Here is a 24,935-nt window from a genome sequence, read left to right on the forward strand (position 1 = left end):
CGTTGCTTTGTCTGACAACAACACTGATGGGTTAAACAGCGAAACTAACATCTTCCAATCCATGATGAGATGGAATTTTACAACATGCAGGAAAACATGAAACTTCTGTAAGGCATAAACAATGGCGAGGGCTTCTTTCTTGATTTGTGAATATCTAATCTGAGCTGAATTAAGCATCTTTGACGTGGATGCAATAGACAGCCTGGAGCCATCAGAATATTTATGAGCGAACACTGCCCCTGCCCATTCTGGGATGCATTCGTTGTTAACGCCAAATTTGACCCGGTTGGTATGTTATGAGGTAAGGTGCAGATTGAAAAATAGACTTCAATTTGGAAAATGCAGTTTCACAAGCCTGTGGACAGTGGAAAGATGTCCCGTTATGCAGCAAGGCATGTAACAGCTGTGCAGTTGGTGCCACCCCTTCAAAAACTGATGATAATGAGCTGTCTTACTTTAGAAAAAACACGGAGTTCCTTGACCAACATAGGACGCGGAAGAGCCACAATGGCAGAGACGTTATGACAAAGAGGTTCGATATCAGCACTAGAGACTTTGAACCCAAAATAAGCAACAGAAGGTTGAAAGAAACGGCGCGTTTCCAAATTGCAAATACTGGAAAGAGTGTACATAAGTTGTTAAGGTGTACGGCAGTGGAGGAGTCGGAGACCACAATTTCATCAAGATAGTTAGCACAGCGAGGCACAGACGTCTTCAGTTGTTCAAGAAACCACTGCAAAATTGGCTGGGGCACCGGCCACACCAAAGGGTAACGACAACTATTGATACAAGCCAAAAGGCATGTTAACAACCAAGAGAAATTGAGAGTCAGCATCAATGGGAAGCTGCAGATATGTATTGGAGAGGTCGATCTTGGAGAAGTACTGACCACCAGTGAACTTCACAAAAAGTTCATCAGGGTGTGGCAAGTGATATGCATCAGTGATAGACTGAGCATTCACAGAAACTCTGAAATTGCTGCAAAGGCTTAATAGTTCCGACAGCTTCTTGTCAATGACTGAGGGTGTAGCCCATTCGCTGGATGCGATCGGTTAAATGACCCTGGAGGCTGTGAGGCGGTCGAACTCCGTCTTGACTTGTTCACATAACGCCATTAGCACAGGGCAAGTCCTAAAGAAAGGGTGATGTGAATTTTGAAATTATTGACACAACTCAAGCCCACAGAAAACAAGACGGAAAATTCAGATTGTACAGAGTCGGGTTGTGTATAAAGCACTTGATAGAGATGAGATTAACTTCATCGGAAGTTGTAAGCCCTAAAAGGTTAAAGGTGTCCAAGCCAAACAAATTTTCAGTGCTTGCGTTTTTCACCACCAGAAAAGTCAGCAGAGGAACCACAGACTAGGTCTGAGAAACTACCTAATATCGGAATGCTTTGTTTATTGTGTGTGACTAATGTACGTGACACTGGCGCTGAAGGGTGAGAACCCAAGTCCATGTACGTTTGCAAGTTGAGTAATGACACGGCGGCACCAGTGTCAACTTCCGTGTACAAAACCTTGCCATCTATAAAAAGCTTATTGGGTGCAATGAAGATGGCCGATACACAATTAACGTCCATGTCACGCAATAGACTGTTGGAATTTTGCATTACAAACAGAAGCAATGTGGCCCATTTCATTGCACTGGCCGCAAATGGCCCACTGCTTAGGACAATCCAGCCTGTCATAAGCAAAAACACATGACAGACAAGAGGGAAGCATGGAATGCTTGTGTTGTTGTTCATTACTGGGCTTGGTGCTGCTACTGCGGTCATGGCTGCCACAGTGAATTGGGCCGGGCCCATGATGTTTTGCTCATGTGCAGACTACTGCCACTATATCGTTCTCCTGTGAACTGTCCGACAAACGACAGGGGGAAGTGAGTCGAACTTCTGCAACCTCACACTACAATTCAATTTGAGTACCCCCAGCTCTCGAAACCTCAAACGATTATTCAGTAATCAGAATGTCAGAGAGGGAGGGGTTTTCACATTGAAGGCCCTGAAAAACAACAAGGTGAAGGTGCTCTGAAAATGGGTATATTCCAGTGGTATTCAGATTAAATCTAACATATTTTATTACGCTCTACAACTGTTTAGTGCTCTATGTGGAAGATAGTATCAAAAGTCGTGATGACTGGGAAATAAGTCTTACTGAGAAAAACTGTAAATAAGTAGTCTTACAAAATTATTTTTATAAAAAATAAAGTTGAATAAGGAATCAAAGAAAAAGAATAGTTTTCTCGTTTGTTGGCTCTAATAATGTGAGATAATCGCATTTGAAAAGTTAGGGTTTTGTGTGTGTGTGTGTGTGTGTGTGTGTGTGTGTGTGTGTGTGTGTGTGTCTTAATCAAAATTTCTTCCCAAACAATCCTATCAGTCACATCATCTGACCGGCAGTGAAGTTTTTCTCATGACATTCTATTGCAAATTAATGAACCCTGTAAAAATTGAAGTAACTTACAGCAGGAGACTAAGAGAGACCTCTTCTAGATTTGTTCTCTGACACTTGTAGATATACATCATCAGCTTGGGATCCTGTGTAAAGAAACCCTTACCAGCCTTTTGAGAATCTGTGGTTAAGTACCCACCTGTGGCTGCTCTTGCACAGATATCGGCTATGGCACCTATGGCAATGGCGATGCTGGTTTTGTCACTGTGAAAATAACCAGCAGTGGTTAAGCCACCATTGACCAAAGCAACACAGTTATACAATTTTTCATCAGCACGATAATGTCCCACATAAATCACAATTTATGGTAACACCAAGTACACTATACCTTAGACTGGAATTAAACTAGCACATCAGTAGAATTGCATAATAAAAAGACATACTAGTAATTCTCTGTGACATGAGTCCATTCCAAACAATGTCAGGAAGACTGCTGTGAACTTCACTGAAATTTACACAGTGTGATAATGGTATAAAGATGATGGCTATTCAATCAAAGTATGCTGATGCTGTTATGCAGCAGTTTTACTAACATGATCTCCACTGCCTTGGTAATCCACAGTTAAATTGTGGAATTTATATCCAGTTTGAGTCTGTACTTATAGCAGAAATCAGACTGAAAAGCTGTCGTGAGTCATGACAAAAGACACCTTTTTTGAAGTTTTGTGAATTATTCCTTATCTCACTTTCTGGTCAGTAAGCCTTTTGATATCATCATCCAAAGAGAGCACAAAAGAATTGTAGAACATAGTAAAAGATGTCGGACTTAATTTGAAATCCACAGGAATATGGGCCCATTTTCAATGCACCTCCAACTTGTTTTTTTAAAGCCTTATATGTGTGCATTGCAAAACCAAATCTAGTTTTTTGGGTGGCTCAGAACATGATCTTCTAATGAAAGTAGTTTAAAAGTATTTGCAGATAACTCTTTTTTTGTATAAATGGGCCAAAAGTAGCCATTTTTGACAACTTTAGGAAAGCCATAAACTTTGTCCTCAACATGTGTAGAGTACTTGGGTGAAGTAGGAGAATGAAATTATGTATTCTGAGACCATGTTTTTGTAAGTTTGTACGTGCCAAGTTTCAGGTTTATCCCGCAGTTACTTTCAGAGACGTACAATGCTAAACTTTACATTTTTTTAACATCTATTTTTGCAGCTGACTTTGCTTCATTTTATCCATATGGAAATTGCTGAGAGTTTTTTTTATTATTATTCTTTCACTTACGAGAGTGCAAAGTGTTGTACAGTATGGCCTAATTTTGTTCCTTTAAAGAAAGTACTGGCAGAGGTACTACATCTCAAAGTTGCAGAAAACTCTCAGGTTGATAGCTGCATTATGGTGTTGAACAAGTGACTGTATTTCCAAAAGTGTAGAATTAGTCATTTTGAAACTTTACCTATGTTTATTGGAAATGTATCCAAATGTTCATAAAAAATTCCATCAAAATCCGTGATGATCATGGGGTAACCTCTAGATGAACTGGCATGGAATGACCCAGCTGACAGCAAGGTGTTCTTTTGAAACATGCACCGTGGCATCTTAGCTGGTTCAGTGTGTAAGGTTTCCGCTAATTTTGCAATGAATCGACCATAATAGTTGATCTTACCCAGAAACACTTTTAAGTCTTTTATGTTTTTGGGCTGGGGGCAGAGACTGCAGTAACTTGTTTTTGTAGAAAAATCTTCTTGTAATAAAGAAAATGTTGTAGACGACAAAAGTTCCACCAGATTTGTTAAGTAATCAGATTTTTGTATGAGGTGGCATGGTTCAAGATTTCCTGACAACATCTACATGATTACTCTGCAATTCACATTTAAGTGCTTGGCAGAGGGTTCATCGATCCACAATCATACTATCTCTTTACCATTCCACTCCCAAACAGCGCGCAGGAAAAATGAACACCTAAACCTTTCTGTTCGAGCTCTGATTTCTCTTATTTTATTTTGATGATCATTCCTACCTATGTAGGTTGGGCTCAACAAAATATTTTCGCATTCGGAAGAGAAAGTTGGTGACTGAAATTTCATAAATAGATCTCGCCGCGACGAAAAACGTCTTTGCTTTAATAACTTCCATCCGAACTCGCGTATCATATCTGCCACACTCTCTCCCCTATTACGTGATAATACAAAAAGAGCTGCCCTTTTTTGCACCCTTTCGATGTCCTCCGTCAATCCCACCTGGTAAGGATCCCACACCGCGCGGCAATACTCTAACAGAGGACGAACGAGTTTAGTGTAAGCTGTCTCTTTAGTGGATTGTTGAATCTTCTAAGTGTCCTGCCAATGAAACGCAACCTTTGGTTCACCTTCCCCACAATATTATCTATGTGGTCTTTCCAACTGAAGTTGTGTGTAATTTTAACACCCAGGTACTTAGTTGAATTGACAGCCTTGAGAATTGTACTACACTCCTGGAAATTGAAATAAGAACACCGTGAATTCATTGTCCCAGGAAGGGTAAACTTTATTGACACATTCCTGGGGTCAGATACATCACATGATCACACTGACAGAACCACAGGCACATAGACACAGGCAACAGAGCATGCACAATGTCGGCACTAGTACAGTGTATATCCACCTTTCGCAGCAATGCAGGCTGCTATTCTCCCATGGAGACGATCGTAGAGATGCTGGATGTAGTCCTGTGGAACGGCTTGCCATGCCATTTCCACCTGGCGCCTCAGTTGGACCAGCGTTCGTGCTGGACGTGCAGACCGCGTGAGACGACGCTTCATCCAGTCCCAAACATGCTCAATGGGGGACAGATCCGGAGACCTTGCTGGCCAGGGTAGTTGACGTACACCTTCTAGAGCACGTTGGGTGGCACGGGATACATGCGGACGTGCATTGTCCTGTTGGAACAGCAAGTTCCCTTGCCGGTCTAGGAATGGTAGAACGATGGGTTCGATGACGGTTTGGATGTACCGTGCACTATTCAGTGTCCCCTCGACGATCACCAGTGGTGTACGGCCAGTGTAGGAGATCGCTCCCCACACCATGATGCCGGGTGTTGGCCCTGTGTGCCTCGGTCGTATGCAGTCCTGATTGTGGCGCTCACCTGCACGGCGCCAAACACGCATACGACCATCATTGGCACCAAGGCAGAAGCGACTCTCATCGCTGAAGACGACACGTCTCCATTCGTCCCTCCATTCACGCCTGTCGCGACACCACTGGAGGTGGGCTGCACGATGTTGGGGCGTGAGCGGAAGACGGCCTAACGGTGTGCGGGACCGTAGCCCAGCTTCATGGAGACGGTTGCGAATGGTCCTCGCCGATACCCCAGGAGCAACAGTGTCCCTAATTTGCTGGGAAGTGGCAGTGCGGTCCCCTACGGCACTGCGTAGGATCCTACGGTCTTGGCGTGCATCCGTGCGTCGCTGCGGTCCGGTCCCAGGTCGACGGGCACGTGCACCTTCCGCCGACCACTGGCGACAACATCGATGTACTGTGGAGACCTCACGCCCCACGTGTTGAGCAATTCGGCGGTACGTCCACCCGGCCTCCCGCATGCCCACTATACGCCCTCGCTCAAAGTCCGTCAACTGCACATACGGTTCACGTTCACGCTGTCGCGGCATGCTACCAGTGTTAAAGACTGCGATGGAGCTCCGTATGCCACGGCAAACTGGCTGACACTGACGGCGGCAGTGCACAAATGCTGCGCAGCTAGCGCCATTCGACGGCCAACACTGCGGTTCCTGGTGTGTCCGCTGTGCCGTGCGTGTGATCATTGCTTGTACAGCCCTCTCGCAGTGTCCGGAGCAAGTATGGTGGGTCTGACACACCGGTGTCAATGTGTTCTTTTTTCCATTTCCAGGAGTGTATTTATAGAGTAATCAAATTCCAACGGATTTCTTTTGGAACTCATGTGGTTCACCTCACACTTTTCGTTATTTAGCATCAACTGCCACCTGCCACACCATACAGCAATCTTTTCTAAATCGCTTTGCAACTGATACTGGTCTTCGGATGACCTTACTAGACAGTAAATTACAGCATCAGCTGCGAACAACCTAAGAGAACTGCTCAGATTGTCACCCAGGTCATTTATATAGATCAGGAACAGCAGAGGTCCCAGGACGCTTCCCTGGGGAACACCTGATATCACTTCAGTTTTACTCGATGATTTGCCATCTATTACTACAAACTGCGGCCTTCCTGACAGGAAATCACGAATCCAGTCACACAACTGAGACGATACCCCATAGGCCAGCAGCTTGATTAGAAGTCGCTTGTGAGGATCGGTGTCAAAAGCTTTCCGGAAATCTAGAAATACGGAATCAACTTGAGATCCCCTGTCGATAGCGGCCATTACTTCGTGCGAATAAAGAGTTAGCTGCGTTGCACAAGAACAATGTTTTCTGAAACCATGCTGATTACGTATCAATAGATTGTTCCCTTCGGGGCAATTCATAATGTTTGAATACAGTATATGCTCCAAAACCCTACTGCAAACAGACGTCAATGATATAGGTCTGTAGTTCGATGGATTACTCCTACTACCCTTCTTAAACACTGATGCGACCTGCAATTTTCCAATCTGTAGGTACAGATCTATCGGTGAGCGAGCGGTTGTATATGATTGCTAAGTAGGGAGCTATTGTATCAGCGTAATCTGAAAGGAACCTAATTGGTATACAATCTGGACCTGAAGACTTGCCCGTATCAAGCGATTTGAGTTGCTTCGCAACCCCTAAGGTATCTACTTGTAAGAAACTCCTGCTAGCAGCTGTTTGTGTTTCAAATTCTGGAATATTCCATTTGTCTTCCCTGGTGAAGGAATTTCAGAAAACTGCGTTCAATAACTCCGCTTTAGCGGCACAGTCATCGGTAACAGTAACATCGGCACTGCGCAGCGAAGATATTGACTGCACCTTGCCGCTTGTGTACTTTACATACGACCAAAATTTCTTCAGATGTTCTACCAAATTTCGAGACAATGTTTCGTTGTGGAACCTATTAAAGACATCCCGCATTGACGTCCATGCCAAATTTCACGCGTCTGTAAATTTTAGCCAATCTTCAGGATTTCACGTTCTTCTGAACTTTGCATGCTTTTTCCGTTGCCTCTGCAACAGCGTTCGGACCTGTTTTGTGTACCATGGGGTATCAGTTCCATCTCTCACCAGTTTATGAGGTATGAATCTCTCAATTGCTGTTGCTACTATATCTTTGAATTTGAGCCACATCTCGTCTACATTTGCATAGGCAGTTTGGAAAGAATGGAGATTGTCTCTTAGGAAGGCTTCTAGTGACACTTTATCTGCTTTTTTAAATAAAATTATTTTGCGTTTGTTTCTGGTGTATTTGGGAGAAACGGTATTGAGCCTAGCTACAATGACCTTGTGATCACTAATCCCATCAGTCATGATGCTCTCTATTAGCTCTGGATTGTTTGTGGCTAAGAGGTCAAGTGTGTTTTTGCAACCATTTACAATTCGCGTGGGTTCGTGGACTAACTGGTCGAAATAATTTTCGGAGAAAGCATTTAGGACAATCTCGGAAGATATTTTCTGCCTACCACCGGTTTTGAACAAGTATTTTTGCCAACATATCGAGGGAAAGTTGAAGTCCCCACCAATTATAACCATATGAGTGGGGTATTTATTTGTTACGAGACTCAAATTTTCTCTGAACTGTTCAGCAACTATATCATCGGAGTCTGGGGGTCGGTAGAAGGAGCCAATTATTAACTTAGTTCAGCTGTTGAGTATATAAACCACTACTGACAGACACAAACACTCCACCACCAATTGTGCCTAATCTGTCTTTCCTGAACACCGTCTGAGACTTCGTAAAAATTTCTGCAGAACTTATTTCAGGCTTTAGCCAGCTTTCTGCACCTATAACGATTTCAGCTTCTGTGCTTCCTATTAGCGCTTGAAGCTCAGGGACTTTCCCAGCACAACTACAACAATTTACAACCACAATTCTGACTGTTCCTTGATCCAAGCACATCCTGTATTTGCCATGCACCCTTTGAGATTGCAGCCCATCCCGTACTTTCCCGAGGCCTTCTAACCTAAAAAACTGCCCAGTCCACGCCACACAGCCTCCGCTACCCTTGTAGCCACCAGCTGAGTGTAGTGAACTCCTGACCTATTCAGCGGAACCCGAAACCCCACCACCCTATGGCGCAAGTCAAGGAATCTGCAGCCAACACCGTCGCAAAACCATCTGAGCCTCTGATTCAGACCCTCCACCCGGCACTGCACCAAAAGTCTGCAGTCAGTTCTGTCAACGGTGCTGCAGATGGTGAGCTCTACCTTCATCTCGTAAGCAAGACCGGTAGCCTTCACCAAACCAGATAGCCGCTGGAATCCAGAGAGAATTTCCTCAGATCCAAAGTGACACACGTCATTAGTGCCAACATGTGCCACCACCTGCAGCTGGCTGCACCCTGTGCTCTTCATGGCATCCGGAAGGACCCTTTCCACATCAGGAATGACTCCACCCGGAATGCAGACGGAGTGCACACTGGATTTCTTCCCCTCCTTTGCCGCCATATCCCTAAGGGTCCCCATTACGCGCCTAACATTGGAGCTCCCAACTACCAATAAGCCCACCCTCTGCGATTGCCCGGACCTTGAAGGCTGAGAATCATCCTCTCAAACAGGGCAGGTAGCTGCATCTGGCTCAGCCAGACACAGTACCTGAAATCTGTTTGTCAGACGCACGGAGGCTTTCTGATCAGCCTCCGGGGACTTCTTTCGCTGCCTGCCACGCCTTGGAACGATCTCCCAATCAACCACAGGCGAGGGCTCAGCCCCACTGCGGGCAGCAACCGGGGCAACCACAGCAGCAGACCGATCTGGGGACAGACGGGACGAGGTTGACATCCCCTTGATACCCAAGTCCGGCTCCCCACAGTGGTGCCCATTGGCAACAGCCTCAAGCTGCGCGACTGAAGTCAGCACCACCTGCAGCTGTGAGCGAAGGGATGCCAACTCAGCCCTCATCCGAACACAGCAGTCACAGTCCCTGTCCACCTCCTCTCTTTCCAAATCAAAATTTTCAAAATCTGAAAAATATAATTGCAATCACTGGTGGTGAGCGTCCCGCTCTTCATGGTGTTCATTAAATGGTGGAAAAGCCGTAAACACAAGTGATGTGGGAGACTGTCAGTAATATAGCTGTCACTAGTTCCTGACAACCCTGCTCAGCTTTCATTAGTAGTTGCTGTATGTGTTTCATGAGTGAAAACTCACAGTCGCTTACAAAAATGATCAAGGTCCATCTTACACACATCATGGATCCCATCCTAGATGCATGCCCCACCCTCCCTCCAGTTTATTCACGAGAAGTGTATGTGGGGTTCTCCTAAGAACCACTCCTAGCTGTCTTAAATCTCCATTCCAAAATAAAGTCCACTCCACTCTGTGTCAAAATTCTGCCTATGGCAATTAATGGCCCCTGCATTCCACAGGTCACACCACAATTGCCTCAGATGGGCTCAGAGTCAGATTGCATCCCAGATTCTGATGTAGTTTAGACAGTGTGTGCCTCCACTCGGTAGTGGCGTCTCAGCAGCTGACAGTAGTGTTGTGTCAGCTCTTTGGTTTCCACAGTAACATCAGGTGGCCCACAATTCCATTAGTCGGAAAGACTGGCAAAATAAAATTTGAAAGCTCTGATTGTGCAGAAACTACAATTTTTTAAAAAAAATCGCTCTTGTATTCCTGGAGTACTATATAGTCTTTTCTGAGTCTGTAAATTACAATTGGAAGGTTACAATTTCGTTTCTGTGTGCAAAAAATCAGTTGGCTAGCTTCTGAAACCTGCTAAAGTTATTTTTGTAGCTAACAGAAAAGATTTGGGATTATTGCTTTCAAGTTAAAACAAACAAATGCTATAATAATTACTGGTGTTACAGACAGTAATTATGTAGACGTATGGTGTAAGAGCTCAGGATATTTGAACATTGAAAATATGAAAAAAATATTCTTTTGACTTATAGTTTGGACAGTTTGAAAGTTTGCAACCTATAAATAATGTTTGATGTATATGGAGGGCAGACAGACATTGTTACTATACACTCACTCTCATATTCTAGTCACAGTCACTTGAATGGATACTTGGTAACGTTTGTTCATGTAGCACGACTACATATCAAAAGGTGGCGTACTGGTAAGATGACATGACAACAAGGAGGCAAATGGCTCAGTTGTTTGCCTCAGTATAAATAAGAACCTCTATTTGGGCCATGAATTAACATTGCCTGCTTTTTAAACAAACAGTTGTACAGAATGTATTTTTACATCTTGAAATAACTGAAGAAATTTATATGTAAGTGCCTCAAGAAGTCAAAAATACAATGGGACTTTATATAAACTTAATGAAACCTTACGAGGATTAATCAGACAGAGGGAGCATGGAACTACACATTTGATAATTTTATGAAGGAAACTGGTTTTTGACAATCTGAAGTTGATAGCTTTAATAACTGATGATATTCTGATCAGCTGAGAAATTATAAAAATAAACCTGCATATATTAATTGAAAACGAAATTTCAAACTAAGTTAGCAAACTGTAGGAAACCAAATTCTCCGCGATAATTATTATACTGAGATGGTTCCTTAATGAGTGCATTTACCTCCAAAATGTACTGGAAAGATAAAGAGCAGTTCCATAACAAAGATGAATGGAAGTTGGTCCAGTTCCTACAGTTTCAACCAAGGCTGTATTTGTAATACCCATACATTGCTTCATTTGCAGAAGAAGAGCAACAGTCCCACTCCCACCCACAGCCGATTTAGCCAGTGTTAAATGAACATGCTCGTTTTTAAAACTGCCTACATTGGCCGTAGACTGGAGAAAGGCTTTGTCCTTCCACAAAGAAGCAATGTATGGATACTGCAAATCTGGGCACAAGTTAAAACTGCAGAAATTGGACTTGTACACCTTTACCTCTCATGTATGGGATATCATTCCATGCAAGAGAGGTAAGGGGGTAATAGAAATAGAAATCCAGTCATCCCTTGGTCTGGTGATGATAAGAGAATGAATCTACAATGGGATATAGACTCCAGCTTGTTGGAAATACTGTCTGTTGGACTACAATGAGATACTCAAGTATTCTCCAGTCTTCTACAGAAGCTAAATATGTTGCATTATCTAGAACTGCAGTAGTGATTCTGTGACTGCAGACTCTTTTTGAAGATATACCTTTAGTGAAATGGGAACACTGACTAAAACATGTGATCAGATGTGGTTTTATATGCTAACTCTACAATGAAAGCCAGCTAGATATCGGCATGCCTGGACAACAAATAGCTTATATTTTGACAATATCAGTTGTGAATGTGCAGTTCAGATCTTACTGTTTCGTATGGACATAATAAAATTGGGGGATATTGGATTTGTTTTTCTTCTACTAATTTGTATTCAAAGTTTCATACTAATCTGTGCTTATATCTAACAGTAAACATCTGTCATGCTTTGGAAAACTTTATTGGGACTATTGAATTGAATTGATAGAGGAGGGGGATGTTGAAATTGATCTCTCTATCTTTGTAATATTTTTGGGACTTCCATCTTCTTCTTCCTTCTTTTTTTCCCAGTGGGTATCAGCATAGAAATTTTTTGTTCTCGTACCTGTACATTTTTATCTTATTTCCTAAGACTTCTGTTTCTTGCTTTTGTAAGTTGTTTATTCAATTAAAGGTAATGATACATGTGTCAAAATTACTACACCAGAATTTGCACTTCATGACTGAACTGTTGTCTGTAATTCAGATTGAAGACATGTGCCCTCCAGATGAAAATGCTGATGGGGGAGCAGTAGAAGAGTGCCTCAAGAATGCATTCAACAAACATCGCATTTCTAATAGAGAATGCCAGATAGAAGTAGCAGGTCTTATTGAGGAAGCAAAAGCTGACATCCATGTAGATCCACTTCTTCACAAAGCATGTGGAGTAGATGTGTCGAAGTTCTGCAGTGATATACCACAGGGCAATGGAAGACGTAAGTGTTAATATTAATCATAAAATGTAAATATGTGATGAAATCTTCCCTTGTTTGCCTGCTTATTTTTGCAGCTCAAAGAGTAATCCAGAGTGGTTAGCACACCCTAAATCTAAGGAAAATTTACAAACATCTTCAAACATGTAATTAGTTGAACTATTATAGTCTGATCCACAAATGACGGCAGTTCACGCATGTTGAGGCGTGGACCAGGATTTCATTGTTGACGATTCCAAGTGACAGTTGCTGTATGCACTTGCTTGCAGAAAGCATATATATCCTGCAAATTATGTCTCACCCTTTCTTATGCAGAATGTATCACTTACGAGCACCATCAGCAGTGACAACTCTCAACAAATGGACTAAACAATTTGCTATGATCATGTTGAAAGCCCACATTAGCTATGGCATTCAGACCAGAGCGCTTAGAACACTACTGAAAGCTCATTGCTTGTTGGAGAATGCATGACATAGGTTCGCAGAACAAGCCTAAACTCAACCATCATCGTTCATGACTTCAACTGTAGTAGTACAGGTTGTTGACTGTATATTTACTCTAGGGGCTTCAGAGAAATTTTATTTGCAGCCAGAGTTTTTTTTAAATATATAAAGAATTTGAGTGCATTGTTATTTTCAAATGTTAGTTTAATGCTTTAGTCAGAAGTTATGACTATCTCTTTTGCTTTTGAGATTTAACCATAAAAGTTTGTGTTTTTTTTTCCAGGGAATTTTGTAAATCCAAGCTGCTATAATATTTAGGTTCCTTAACTTTACAGAATGGCTCTCAAATATACACTCTTCATAAATGTAGAAAAGGTGTTGAGTAGCAGAAGACACAGTGAAAAGGCTGCTAAATTTGTAGTTTTCAGAAAAAAAGTCCTTCAGAAGCAGAAAATGCACAAACAATTGCTCAAACATGACTCTCACACACATGGATACTATTTATGGCCACTTGTGCTGACTACGGGCTGTGCCTGCAACTGATAAGAGCGGCAATTCGGGATGGTTGGTGGGGCTAGGGAGGAGGGGTGGAGTGGGTAGGGGGAAGACTGGTATGGTAGACGTGAGGAGAAGATTTTGTGATTTGTGGGAGCAAGCAGAGGTGTGCTGAGGACAGGATAAGGCTGCTAGGTACAAAGTCCAAAGGCTCTGCTAGGGAGAGGGAGTAGGTCTGAGGAAAGCTGTAGAGAAGGGTGAAAGACTAGTAAGTCCACTGGTGAAATAGAAGACATGTGTAGTGTTGCAGCCCCTTCCAAAGTGACCTCTATCTGTCCAAATTCCATCAGTCAGAGCCCTCACCAACCTAGTCCCGTAAAACCGAATAAATCGGGCCCAAACATCCTTGCGAAACCAGCTCTCCATCCATAAAATTCTCCTTCTCTGCAATCTAAATTCATGCATCCCATCTACCAGGTTGGAACTCATTCCCTCTAGGAACTAGAGCAGCATGCACAATGCCACCCCAAAAGCTCTTCAACTTGGTCACATCCTACTCATGTTCATGCCTTGAACTTCCACTGTCCACCACATCTACAAGAGCCTCCATCAGACTTCCTCCTCATCTCACCATAGCCGACAAACCCTGTCTCTTAGACCTACATTTACCTCACTCTCCAAATCTCCCTGACACCATCATACAGAAACTAGAACCTAAACAGACGTGAAACGTAGTCATGAACCTTTGATCTAAAAACCTCAGTCTCATTGAAGTATCTGTCCTTTCCAAAGGCCTTTCCTTTCGCCCCACTCCCAAATTCAATCAGGCTGAACTTGTTAAAGCCTACTCTTCTTTTCCTGGTTCCTACAAGTGAAATACTTTTTCTCCACCAACCCTACCAATTAGACTCAACCCAAAACCAATATTGAACCCTACCTGACCCAGTTCACCTATCCACCCACTGTGATCCACTCAAACTGGCCCCAAATCACACCTTGTTAACTTTCCAGAATTTCCTAAATTTCATAACCTTGAACCTGGCTTCACCATCACTCCCCAAATCGCTCGACATAGAAACCAACCTTACACCTGCAATAAAGAACCACACTCCACTACCTAAAAACTGGACTTTATAATCCTTCCTGCAAGCAAAGACTCCACATTGTGGCTATGAACAACAAGGATTGTGTGTGGAGGATCTCTGTCAGCTGTCCATCTACGAACCCTGTCACTGTGACCCCATTCCAGAACCTCTGACAGGAGCTCCAGTTCCTCTTCAAATCCTTAGGTCTGTCCTACTATATATATACACCAGGGTGTCCCAAAATAATGTATACACTCTTTGAAACTAAACATTTCTTTAATGAAAGGGGTTAGAAATACAATTTTAGTGGTGTTAGGTGCCTGACGGTCTGACTTAAGGTGGATGTTCAAACTGGTGTCTGTCCATCGCAATACACCGTCGATAATGACTTATGACTGAGCGATGTGCCAACTTAATTGTTTCCAATGGAGTAGCATCACAGGCTTGCTCAATTTCCTCTCTAAGATCATCCAGTGTATCTGGTCTCGCAGCGTAAACTGTGTTCTTGAGAGTACCCCACAGAAAGAAGTCTAGAGAAGTTCAATCTGGAGATCGAGTGGGATACTCCACACTCCCTCTTCGTCCTATCCATATGGCAGGGAATGTACAACTGAGAAATGCCCTCACATCCAGGTGAAAGTGAGGTAGTGCCCCATATTGTTTAAAGTAATAATCTTCATTTGCAAACATAGTGCTAAGACCAGGACACTGCTTCTGCCGATCCCAGTCTCACAAGAGCATTTCCTCATAAGATTTCTTCAAGGATTGTGTGTATGCCTGGATTACTGCATCAACACTCTGATTGTATGTACTTTTTCGTCTGCTAAGTCCCGTCTTCAAATTGTGCACCATTCCTTCGATTTCACACTTATCTCTGATTCTGGTAATTGTTACTCTTGTCAGTGGTGGTGTTCCAAATTCAACTCTCAAACGTCGACGTACCGCACTCACATTCTCTGTTTTCCACTAACACTTTAGCACCCATTTCTGTTGTTCAAATGATAATGCCATGTTTGCTGACAATCCTGAAACAAAAGAAAGCATTGTTATGTTTTTCACCACCTTCTACATTATTACCTATAAAAATTGTATTTCTGTCTCCTTTAATTAAAGAGATATTCTGTTTCAAAGAGTGTATACATTATTTTGGGACACCCTGTATGTATCCTCCCCCACCCCTTTCAAAAATGGCTCTGAGCACTATGGGACTTTTACTTCTGAGGTCATCAGTCCCCCACCCCTTTCCCTCAGCCACACCATTCATTGTAGTCCTATCTTCTGCATGCTTCCTAAAACCAAACTAAGCAGAGCACCTTATTGTGGCCAGTTACTGTGCTACAACTGAAAGAATCTCTTTGCTCTCATGCACCAACACCATCAGTGTATTATCTGTCACATGTGCTCCTATATAAGACAGCAATCGTTTTCTTGACCAACTCTCCACAGTTCCTGATCCTTTACCACCCAGCACCATGGTTGTCATTGTTGATACCATCTCACTTTGCACTAACATTGCCAGTATTTTTCCCAGTGACCACTGACTCCAAATCGTACTTTACTTTCTGGTCAGCATGACTAACTATATCCTTATCCACTCACCACCACCAACTAAATCCTCACCCACAATTACTCACCTTTTTTGAAAGCATCACTACAGCAATGAGCACCTGCATGGCTCCATCCTAAATCAACCTATTTATTGACCAACTAGAGGTATCCTTCCCACCAACCAGAATCCCAAACCCCTCACCTGGTTCAGATTCATTAATAACATCCTTATGATCTGGACTGAAGGTGAGGACACCCTGTCCACATTCCTACAGAATGTCAACACCTTATCCCCCATTTGCTTCACCTTGTCCTCTTGAACCCAACAAGCTGTCTTTCTCAATACTGACGTCCACCTTAAGGATGGCTACATCAGTACCCCCACCCTCCCCAAACGTACCATCCACCAACAGTACCTCCACTTTGACAGCTGCCACTCATTTCATGTGGAGAAGTCCCTTCTGTTGATCCTAGCCACCTGTGGCCATCACATGTATAGTGACAAGCAGTCTCTCTCCAAATATGCCATTGAGGCCTTTACAGACTGAAATTACCCTCCCAACCTTAACCTGAAATTGATCTCCCAAGCCTCCTCGCTCCAGTCACCTACTGCTTCCCATATGCCAACTGTCCAGTCCCAAAGGAGCAGCCCCCTCATGACTCAGTACTATCCAGGACTGGAGCAGCTGAATCACATTCTTTGCCAGGGTTTAAATTCTCTCTCATCATGCCCTGATATGAGGAATATCCTACCCACTATTCTCCCCACCCTTCCCACAGTGGTATCTGAATGATCATCGAACCAACACAATATCCCTGTCCATTCCTACTCCACCTGTGCTCCCAACCCCTTGGCTCATGGCTCCTATCCCTACAGTAGATCTAGATGCAGTCCTCCCAATACAACCTATTCCAGTCTGATCACAGGCATCTTCTATCACATCAGAGGCAGGGCTAGCCTTGAAAGCAACCAAGTGACATACAAACTAAGCTGCAGTCACTGTGCTGCTTTCTACGTGGGCATGATATTCAACAAGTTGTCTGTCCACACGAATAGCATCTGCCAAACTGTGGCTAAGAGATGGCTGCACCCCCCAGATACTGAACATGCTGCCCAATACGATGTGCTTCACTTCAATGACTGCTTCTCAGCCTGTACTACCTGGACTCTTCCCACAGCTTTTGTGAACTTTGCAGGTGGTAACTCTTCCTACAACACACCATTCGTTCTCATAACCTTCCTGGCCTCCGCCATTGCTAGTCCCTGTCCTCTAACCCCTTCCCTGTTCCAACCCCACCTCAACACTACACATGTCTTCTATTCCACCCATTGACCTACTTATCTATGTCTCTTTGACTCCTTCCCCCAACTCACCTACATCTCTCTGTCTCTCCTGTCCACTTCCCCCAAACAGCCCTGTCCTGTCCCCACCATGTCCCTGCTCACTCCCACAGCAACACAATTCCTGCCGTGTTCTCTCTCCCCATCCTTGCCCCATGCCATCTCCTTGCCCCCGCCACCCACTCGGGATTGCTGTTCTTGTCTGATGCAAGCGCAGCCCACAGCTGGGCCCGAGTTGCCATAGGCAGTAGCTGTGTGTGTATGTGTATGTGTGTGTGTGTGTGTGTGTGTGTGTGTGTGGGCGCATGCTCGCACTTGTGTGCATGTTTTCTGCTTTGTCCAAAAGCAGAAAGTTTAGCAATCTTTTCATAGTGTCTGTCTGTGATTCAATGCTTCTTCTATGTTGTGAGTAGCAATCTATCTGTTTGATTTTGTTGTTATTCTATCCTGGACTTAACATTGTTTATTGTTTATGTAAGTAATATCTTAAAATAATTTCTTATTCCACAATTTGTAGCAAAATGAACAAGTACATGTGAAGTGCTACATTACTTATTTCTTCTACAGAACTGTCGACTTGTTCAAATTTTTAGGTTTTAACAATTTATTTTTAACATTGTCATATGAAATACAATGTTCTTTTAGACAAAAGGTCTTTGATGTTTTTATATTCCAAAAGAGCTATTTGCAGGTGGTGAACTTTATAACTTTTGTTGAAATGGTTAACACCACTAATATTCTAGTGAATAATGTAACATCCTCATCATTACTTATTAGTTTGGCTATTTTTAGAATTTTGCAAGTCACACAAGGAGACCACAAGGCAATCAGATATTTATAACTAAAAACAAAGATGCTGTAACTTACCAAACGAAAGTGTTGGTACATTGATAGAGACAATAAAAACACACACACACAGATTTCAAGCTTTTACAACCCAAGGTTGTCAGGAAAGAGGGAAGGAGAGGGAAAGACGAAAGGATGTGGGTTTTAAGGGAGAGGGTAAGGAGCCATCCCAATCCCAGGAGCAGAAAGACTTACCTTAGGGGGAAAAAAGGACAGGTGATGAAGGCCTTACTGGCCAAAAGCTAGTATTTGTGACAGTCTTATTGTTGTGCCTATCTGCGACTCAGCATCTCTGTTATATGGTGAGTGGCAACTTTCCTTTTCACGATATTGTTACATTCCATCTTGGATTTTCCATTGTTTGACTTTTCATGATATTTTATTTGTTCTTAAATATGTTTCTCTTTTTATTTCTAATTCCCTACTACTCACTGATGCAAATATGAATTCTTAGTTACTGATCTAGTTAAAATTAAGAAAAATTACAGATTAAATTGTTTTCATCTTTATGTATTTTACCCATCATTGAAATGCTCATAGAACATGTGCCATTGTTTAAAAGTTTGTGTTGAATGGAAATCCGTGTGACACACAAGCATGCTATCACAGAGCCACGTGGGCTGTCAAAAAGTTGACTTGGATTTATAGCATTAAAGGTGCTCAGAAAACTTAGTCTATTTTCTCAAGAATTTTTGAGAATTGCATTGAACTACCTGCAAAGATTGATATTTCATTTCTGAACTATAGATACCATAAATATAAAAATTTACAATAATCCAATTGCTCTTTGTTCTTGTCAGTGAATGTTTCATTAAGAATTTTGGATTCTAACACATTTCAAAGTAAACCATATCAAAACCAACACTTTTTTGAGTTTATAAAATATTGCATCTCAATTGTTCCACTTAACAAGTAAATAAGAGTTTGTTCTCTCTGTAGCTCAATCATGTTCAGATTTTCTGTGAACAGATTCGCTCATTATAGTTCTACCTGTTTATAGAGGTTTCTGACAGATCAGAGTAAGGCGGTGGTGTGTTCCTCCTCCCTCTCCCCCCCCCCCCCCCAACTAACAGTTATCTCTTCTCTGTGCTTCAGTAAGAATTTGTAATTATGTGCATGAAGACTCATTTATAGCCCTTGCCATCCTGCAAATTTAACATATTCTTCAAGTGTTTAACTGATGTGTCCTGATTTCTGGGTTGATTCTACCTTTACTGTGTCACAACTGTTTGTTTCTGGTTACTTGCAGGTTTTAAGCCTTTCATGTGACTTTATTGTCTAACTGCAACAGACTTTACATGGGTTATGCTTACAGGGAAGTAATCTTGCCTCATATTGAAAACACTTTCAACCCATTGCCGGCAGCCTAACTACAGGGCGTTACAAAAAAGTACGGCCAAACTTTCAGGAAACATTCCTCACACACAAATAAACAAAAGATGTTATGTGGACATGTGCCCGGAAACGCTTAATTTCCATGTTAGAGCTCATTTTAGTTTTGTCAGTGTGTACTGTACTTCCTCGATTCACCGCCAGTTGGCCCAATTGAAGGAAGGTAATGGTGACTTTGGTGCTTGTGTTGACATGCGACTCATTGCTCTACAGTACTAGCATCAAGCACATCAGTACGTAAAATCAACAGGTTAGTGTTCATCACGAATGTGGTTTTGCAGTCAGTGCAATGTTTACAAATGCGGAGTTGGCAGATGCCCATTTGATGTATGGATTAGTACGGGACAATAGCCGTGGCGCAGTATGTTTGTATCAAGACAGATTTCCAGAACAAAGGTGTCCCGACAGGAAGACGTTCGAAGCAATTGATCGGCATCTTAGGGAGCACGGAACATTCCAGCCTATGACTCGCAACTGGGGAAGTCCTAGAACGACAAGGACACCTGCAATGGACGAAGGCAATTCTTCATGCAGTTGACGATAACCCTAAAATGTCAGTGTCAGTGTCAGAGAAGCTGCTGCTGTACAAGGTAACGTTGACCACGTCACTGTATGGAGAGTGCTACAGGAGAACCAGTTGTTTCCGTACCATGTACAGTGTTTGCAGGCACTATCAGCAGCTGATTGGCCTCCACGGGTACACTTCTGCGAATGGTTCATCCAACAATGTGTCAATCCTCATTTCAGTGCAAATGTTCTCTTTACGGATGAGGCTTCATTCCAACGTGATACAACATACTGACGAAACTAAAATGAGCTCTAACATGGAAATTAAGCGTTTCCGGACACATGTCCACATAACATCTTTTCTTTATTTGTGTGTGAGGAATGTTTCCTGAAAGTTTGGCCGTACCTTTTTGTAACACCCTGTATATCAAGGACGCAAACTACATTCATCATCAGCTCTTCACCATCTTACCCCAGTACCATCTGAATCCCCCCCTCCACATGAACCTACAGCACTTTTGTGTGTGTGTGTGTGTGTGTGTGTGTGTGTGTGTGTGTGTGTGTTTGGCGGGGGGGGGGGGGGGGGGGGGGGTGAGCTATTGCAGCCTTTCTTCTCTCTCAGGCTGCATTCACCATCTGAATCCCCCCCCTCCACATGAACCTGCAGCACTTTTGTGTGTGTGTGTGTGGGGGGGGGGGGGCTGAGCTATTGCAGCCTTTCTTCTCTCCCAGGCTGCATGCCCTTCCTCATATCCGCTCCTTCCAATCTTAGCCCTTCCTCATATCCGCTCCTTCCCATCTTAGAGCTCTTTCCACTCCTGTCCCCCTTCCCCCCCTCTCCCTTTTTTCTCTGCTTTTTCTGGTCCTCTTGGGTTGTACCTCCATTTTTAAATGGTTTCCATAGTACACACCGTGTGAAGAAGAACTCCCTCCCTAGCGTCTCTGGTGCAGGTTGCTCTCCCCCTCCCATCCTTCTTCCTTTCCTTCCCCGCCGTTGCTCTCCCCCCCCCTCCCCCCTCCCCGTCCGCCCTCCCTTGCCAAGTCACCAGCATGGTAGCCAGTCCATGTGGTGGGGCTGTTGCTTTCTATCCATCTTGCCAAGCCCACTGACAACACAGGGATTGCACTTCTGGTACCTGAGCTGCCATTACCTTGTGTAAGCCTAGTAGTGGTCGCTCATCTTTTTCGGGGCATTAGAACTCCCAGCAATGACTGCTGTGTCAGGAGGCCCTTGCTGCAGCTGGATGGGGCGAGCCCCTGATCGGAGTGGGTGACACCAGGGCGGAAGCTTTGCACGTGAAGCATGCTAAGCTTCCTACTTCTGACCACTCTTCTGCAACTGTCTCATCAAAAACGAAAAGTTCTGTCTGCTCTCATTCTTGCTGCCTCAGCCCTCCCCTCTCAGGTCACCCCCTGGGAGGCAGGCCAGGCCAGCCGGCTTGGGATGAAATCCTTTCCCTCTTACTTGGTTTGTTTCAGGACAGATGGGGAAACTTTCACCACTACCAAACTGTTCTTTTTTAGTCGAACACATAGAAAATTTGGTGAAGTAGACTCACTCGGTTAGATGTGATCTGTTTCCCTAATGATTAAAACATTATTCGGGAGGACGACGGTTCAATCCCGCGTCCGGCCATCCTGATTTAGGTTTTCCGTGATTTCCCTAAATCAGTCCAGGCAAATGCCGGGATGGTTCCTCTGAAAGGGCACGGCCGACTTCCTTCCCCATCCTTCCCTAATCCGATGAGACCGATGACCACGCAGTCTGGTCTCCTTCCCCAAACCAACCAACCAACCAACCATTAAAACATTTTCTCCCAGTCAATCAACTTCTCTTTGTGCTGGCAAACACTTAGGAGACATCCCAGTGAACTTCACTCCTCACCGGTCCTTAAGTACGAGTCAGGGTGTTATCTTCCATAGGGACCTCTTCCTTCAATCTGACAGGAACCGGGACTAATCTAGCATGGCATGGTGTTCATTTCATCAGAGTCCAGAGGTGTCCTAAGGGCAATCTTATTGACACCGGCACTTTGATTCTGGCTTTTGAGGAGGTACTCTTCCGGAAAAAGACAGGGCTATGGTTTACTGTTGCAACATGAAGCCTTATACCCCACCATTTCTGATGCCTCTGTTATGGTCACGTGCCTTCACAATGTGACACGAATCCTATTTGCAGCAACTGTGGCCACCCTCTCCATCCGGAGAGTCATTTGCACCCCACCACCTGAGTGTGTGAACTGTTCTGGCTCACACTGTTCTCACTCAAACACAGTGCCCACACAAGAATCTGCCAACAGCAAAATGTGGTAAATGCGTTAGAATGAAGGCTACGCAAAACTTCATAACAAGAAACTGCTTCCGATGAGCTTGACATCACAACAGTTTACATTAGGTTTGTTTGAGCAATTGACAGCGGGCTCATGCACATGTGCAGTTCTGTCACATATGGGCAGTACCTTCTCCCTCTTTGTGGCTGCTTGAAGTTCTGCTGTTAGTTGTATCAGCAAGAGCAACAAGCAGCCAGATGTTACCCGGAAAAAAATTTTCTGTTGCATCCAAGATGCCAGATTCGTGAAAGCACAGAGCTGTCAAAGTTGTAGTGGGGAGGAGGGTAGTCTCCTTTGTTTACATTTAGTGTTTTTGATGTTTCCTCTTTGTTTACAACTCTCACCTCAGATGAAAACAAAATGGATTTCTGTGGCTGGGAACTATCAAGTTAATTAAAATAAATTCACATAATTATGGAAGGCAAAATTTTGTGATTAGTTTCAGTTTTCTGATTTTATTTTATTTCCAGGCTGTAAACAACAACAATTAGAAGTTTAGTTTCACTAAATTCAACTTCCTCGCACATCATTCAAATATCTGTTCAGTGCAGTGCCGTGATATGTCTATGGACTCAAATGGAATACTTCCCGACCCCGCAAGGAACTCCTTGAAAACCAGCCAGCTAATCTGTATCCTGGTAAAGGAAGCCTCTGAATTGTCAAATTATTTAAGTGGTGCTCCAACATACCAATAATTTCAGAGTCAACATCTATAAGCAGTTCACTAACTTTATCTCTAATGCTTCTTATATTTTGATGAAATGTGCTAATTCCTTCTTTACTTGGAAGCCCTTAGTTAGAGGGACTTCCTTTTAGCAGGTATATCTATCAGCTGACTTCAATCTAAAACAAGGTACAGCTGTAACACCAACTACTACAGGAATTTTTCCATGAGTGATCCCACCACCACCCACTACACTGTCACCTATAAGCTTTGCCAGCCTCCCCTTCGCATACCTATTGAGGTGCAGGCCATGCCTGGTTCCTCTGGACACAGACTGCAGGGAGCAATACATAGAGTGCAATCTTGGGCTCTGCTCATGGCTTCCCATTTTCACCTGCCAAAACATGTGTTATGAATTTCTGCCATCACCATACAGTGCTTCCCCATCTGGATCTGTACCTTGATCACCTCAGTGTGGTGGATTCTCATTGTTCCTTGTGACTGGTCTTTGATGCCTGATTGAGATGGCTGCCCCATCTCCGTCAACTAAAGCAGACATGTTGGTCACAATTCAGTGCTCTTCGATGCTTCAGCAGTACCAGCTGGGGCATGGACTGCTCTACTGTGGTATGGCTCTACAAAGCATTGGTCCAGTCTGTTCTAGATTATGGGTGTCTTGCTTACCGGTCGATGGCACCTCCAACATTACAGATGCTGGACACAATATACCATTGTGGGATACGGCTGGCAACTGGCGCATTTCAGACAATCCCCACGATCAACCTACTAGCGGAAGCAGGGGTACCACTGTTGTGTGTTCTGCACCAACAATAGTTGATTGGTTATGCGTTAGACATCTGTTGCACCCTGGAGCACACAAAACTACTATTTCCTGTTTCCAGATACAGAGATCCACCTCCCACAATGGGAGCCCAGGTCTTCACTTGTGGTCACCATCCACATCCTGTCCCTTTTTTCAGAACTCCAGCTCTCTCCTCTACTGCCTCATTTGCAGCTCCACTCATGTGCACCTCCGTGTTGCATCCCCGTCCACAGCTCTGTCTTGAACTCCGACAAGGTCTGAAATATCCAAATCCACCTGAGGCCCTCCACTGTCAATTCTTCTCCATTCTCGGCATGTTTCAGGATTCGGAGTAGTCTATACTGATGGCTTAATGGTTTCCAGTCATGCTGGCTTTGCTTACATCCACGTGGGATGTAATGAACTCTGCTCCTTGCCAGATGGCTGCAGTGTTCTCACTGTGGAGTTGGTAGCCATCTGTCGTACTCTTGAGGATATCTGTTCATGCATCGGTGGTCCTTCCTCATCTGTAGCAACTGCTTGAGCAGTTTGCAAGCTCTTGACCAGTGTTACTCTCACCATCCATTAGGCCCAGGATTCCCTTTTTGCCGTCAAGCAATGTGAACACTCCGTGGTCCCTGTCTGGACATTGGGATCCCGGAGAATGAACTTGCTGGCAGGCTGGCCAAATTGGCTACTGGAAAACCACCTCTTGAGATCAGTATTCTGGCGGTGGACCTTGGATCGGTATTATGGTGTCAAGTTCTGAGGATTTGGAACACGGAGTAGCATACTCTGACTTCGATGAACAAAACCCAGGCAATTAAGGAGACCATGAATTTGTGGAGATCCTCCATGCGGGCATATCGCAAGGATTCCATCATTCTTTGCCAGCTCCACATAGGCCACACTTGGCTGACTCGTGGCCATCTCCTCCATCACAAGGATCCATCACACTCTCACTGTGGTGCCTGTTTGGTAGCAGTCCACATTTAGCTGGACTTCCCTAATCTCTCTGTGCTACAATGGATTTTCCTGACTCACTACCCTGTT

At 43.7% G+C, this 24,935-nt stretch overlaps 1 protein-coding gene across 1 annotated transcript in view; it reads left to right on the forward strand.

The window, feature by feature from the left end:
• The window catches only part of LOC126235733 (Golgi apparatus protein 1), a 160,259-nt gene that overhangs the window by 121,016 nt on the left and 14,308 nt on the right, over nucleotides 1-24,935 (forward strand). Inside the window, exon 14 of the mRNA XM_049944511.1 lies at nucleotides 12,202-12,430. Coding sequence (XP_049800468.1) covers nucleotides 12,202-12,430 — 229 coding nt within the window. The remainder of the gene's footprint in view (nucleotides 1-12,201; nucleotides 12,431-24,935) is intronic.

The sequence above is a fragment of the Schistocerca nitens genome, chromosome 2 (genome assembly GCF_023898315.1).
Source record: "Schistocerca nitens isolate TAMUIC-IGC-003100 chromosome 2, iqSchNite1.1, whole genome shotgun sequence".
NCBI classification, from domain to species: Eukaryota; Metazoa; Arthropoda; class Insecta; order Orthoptera; family Acrididae; genus Schistocerca; species Schistocerca nitens.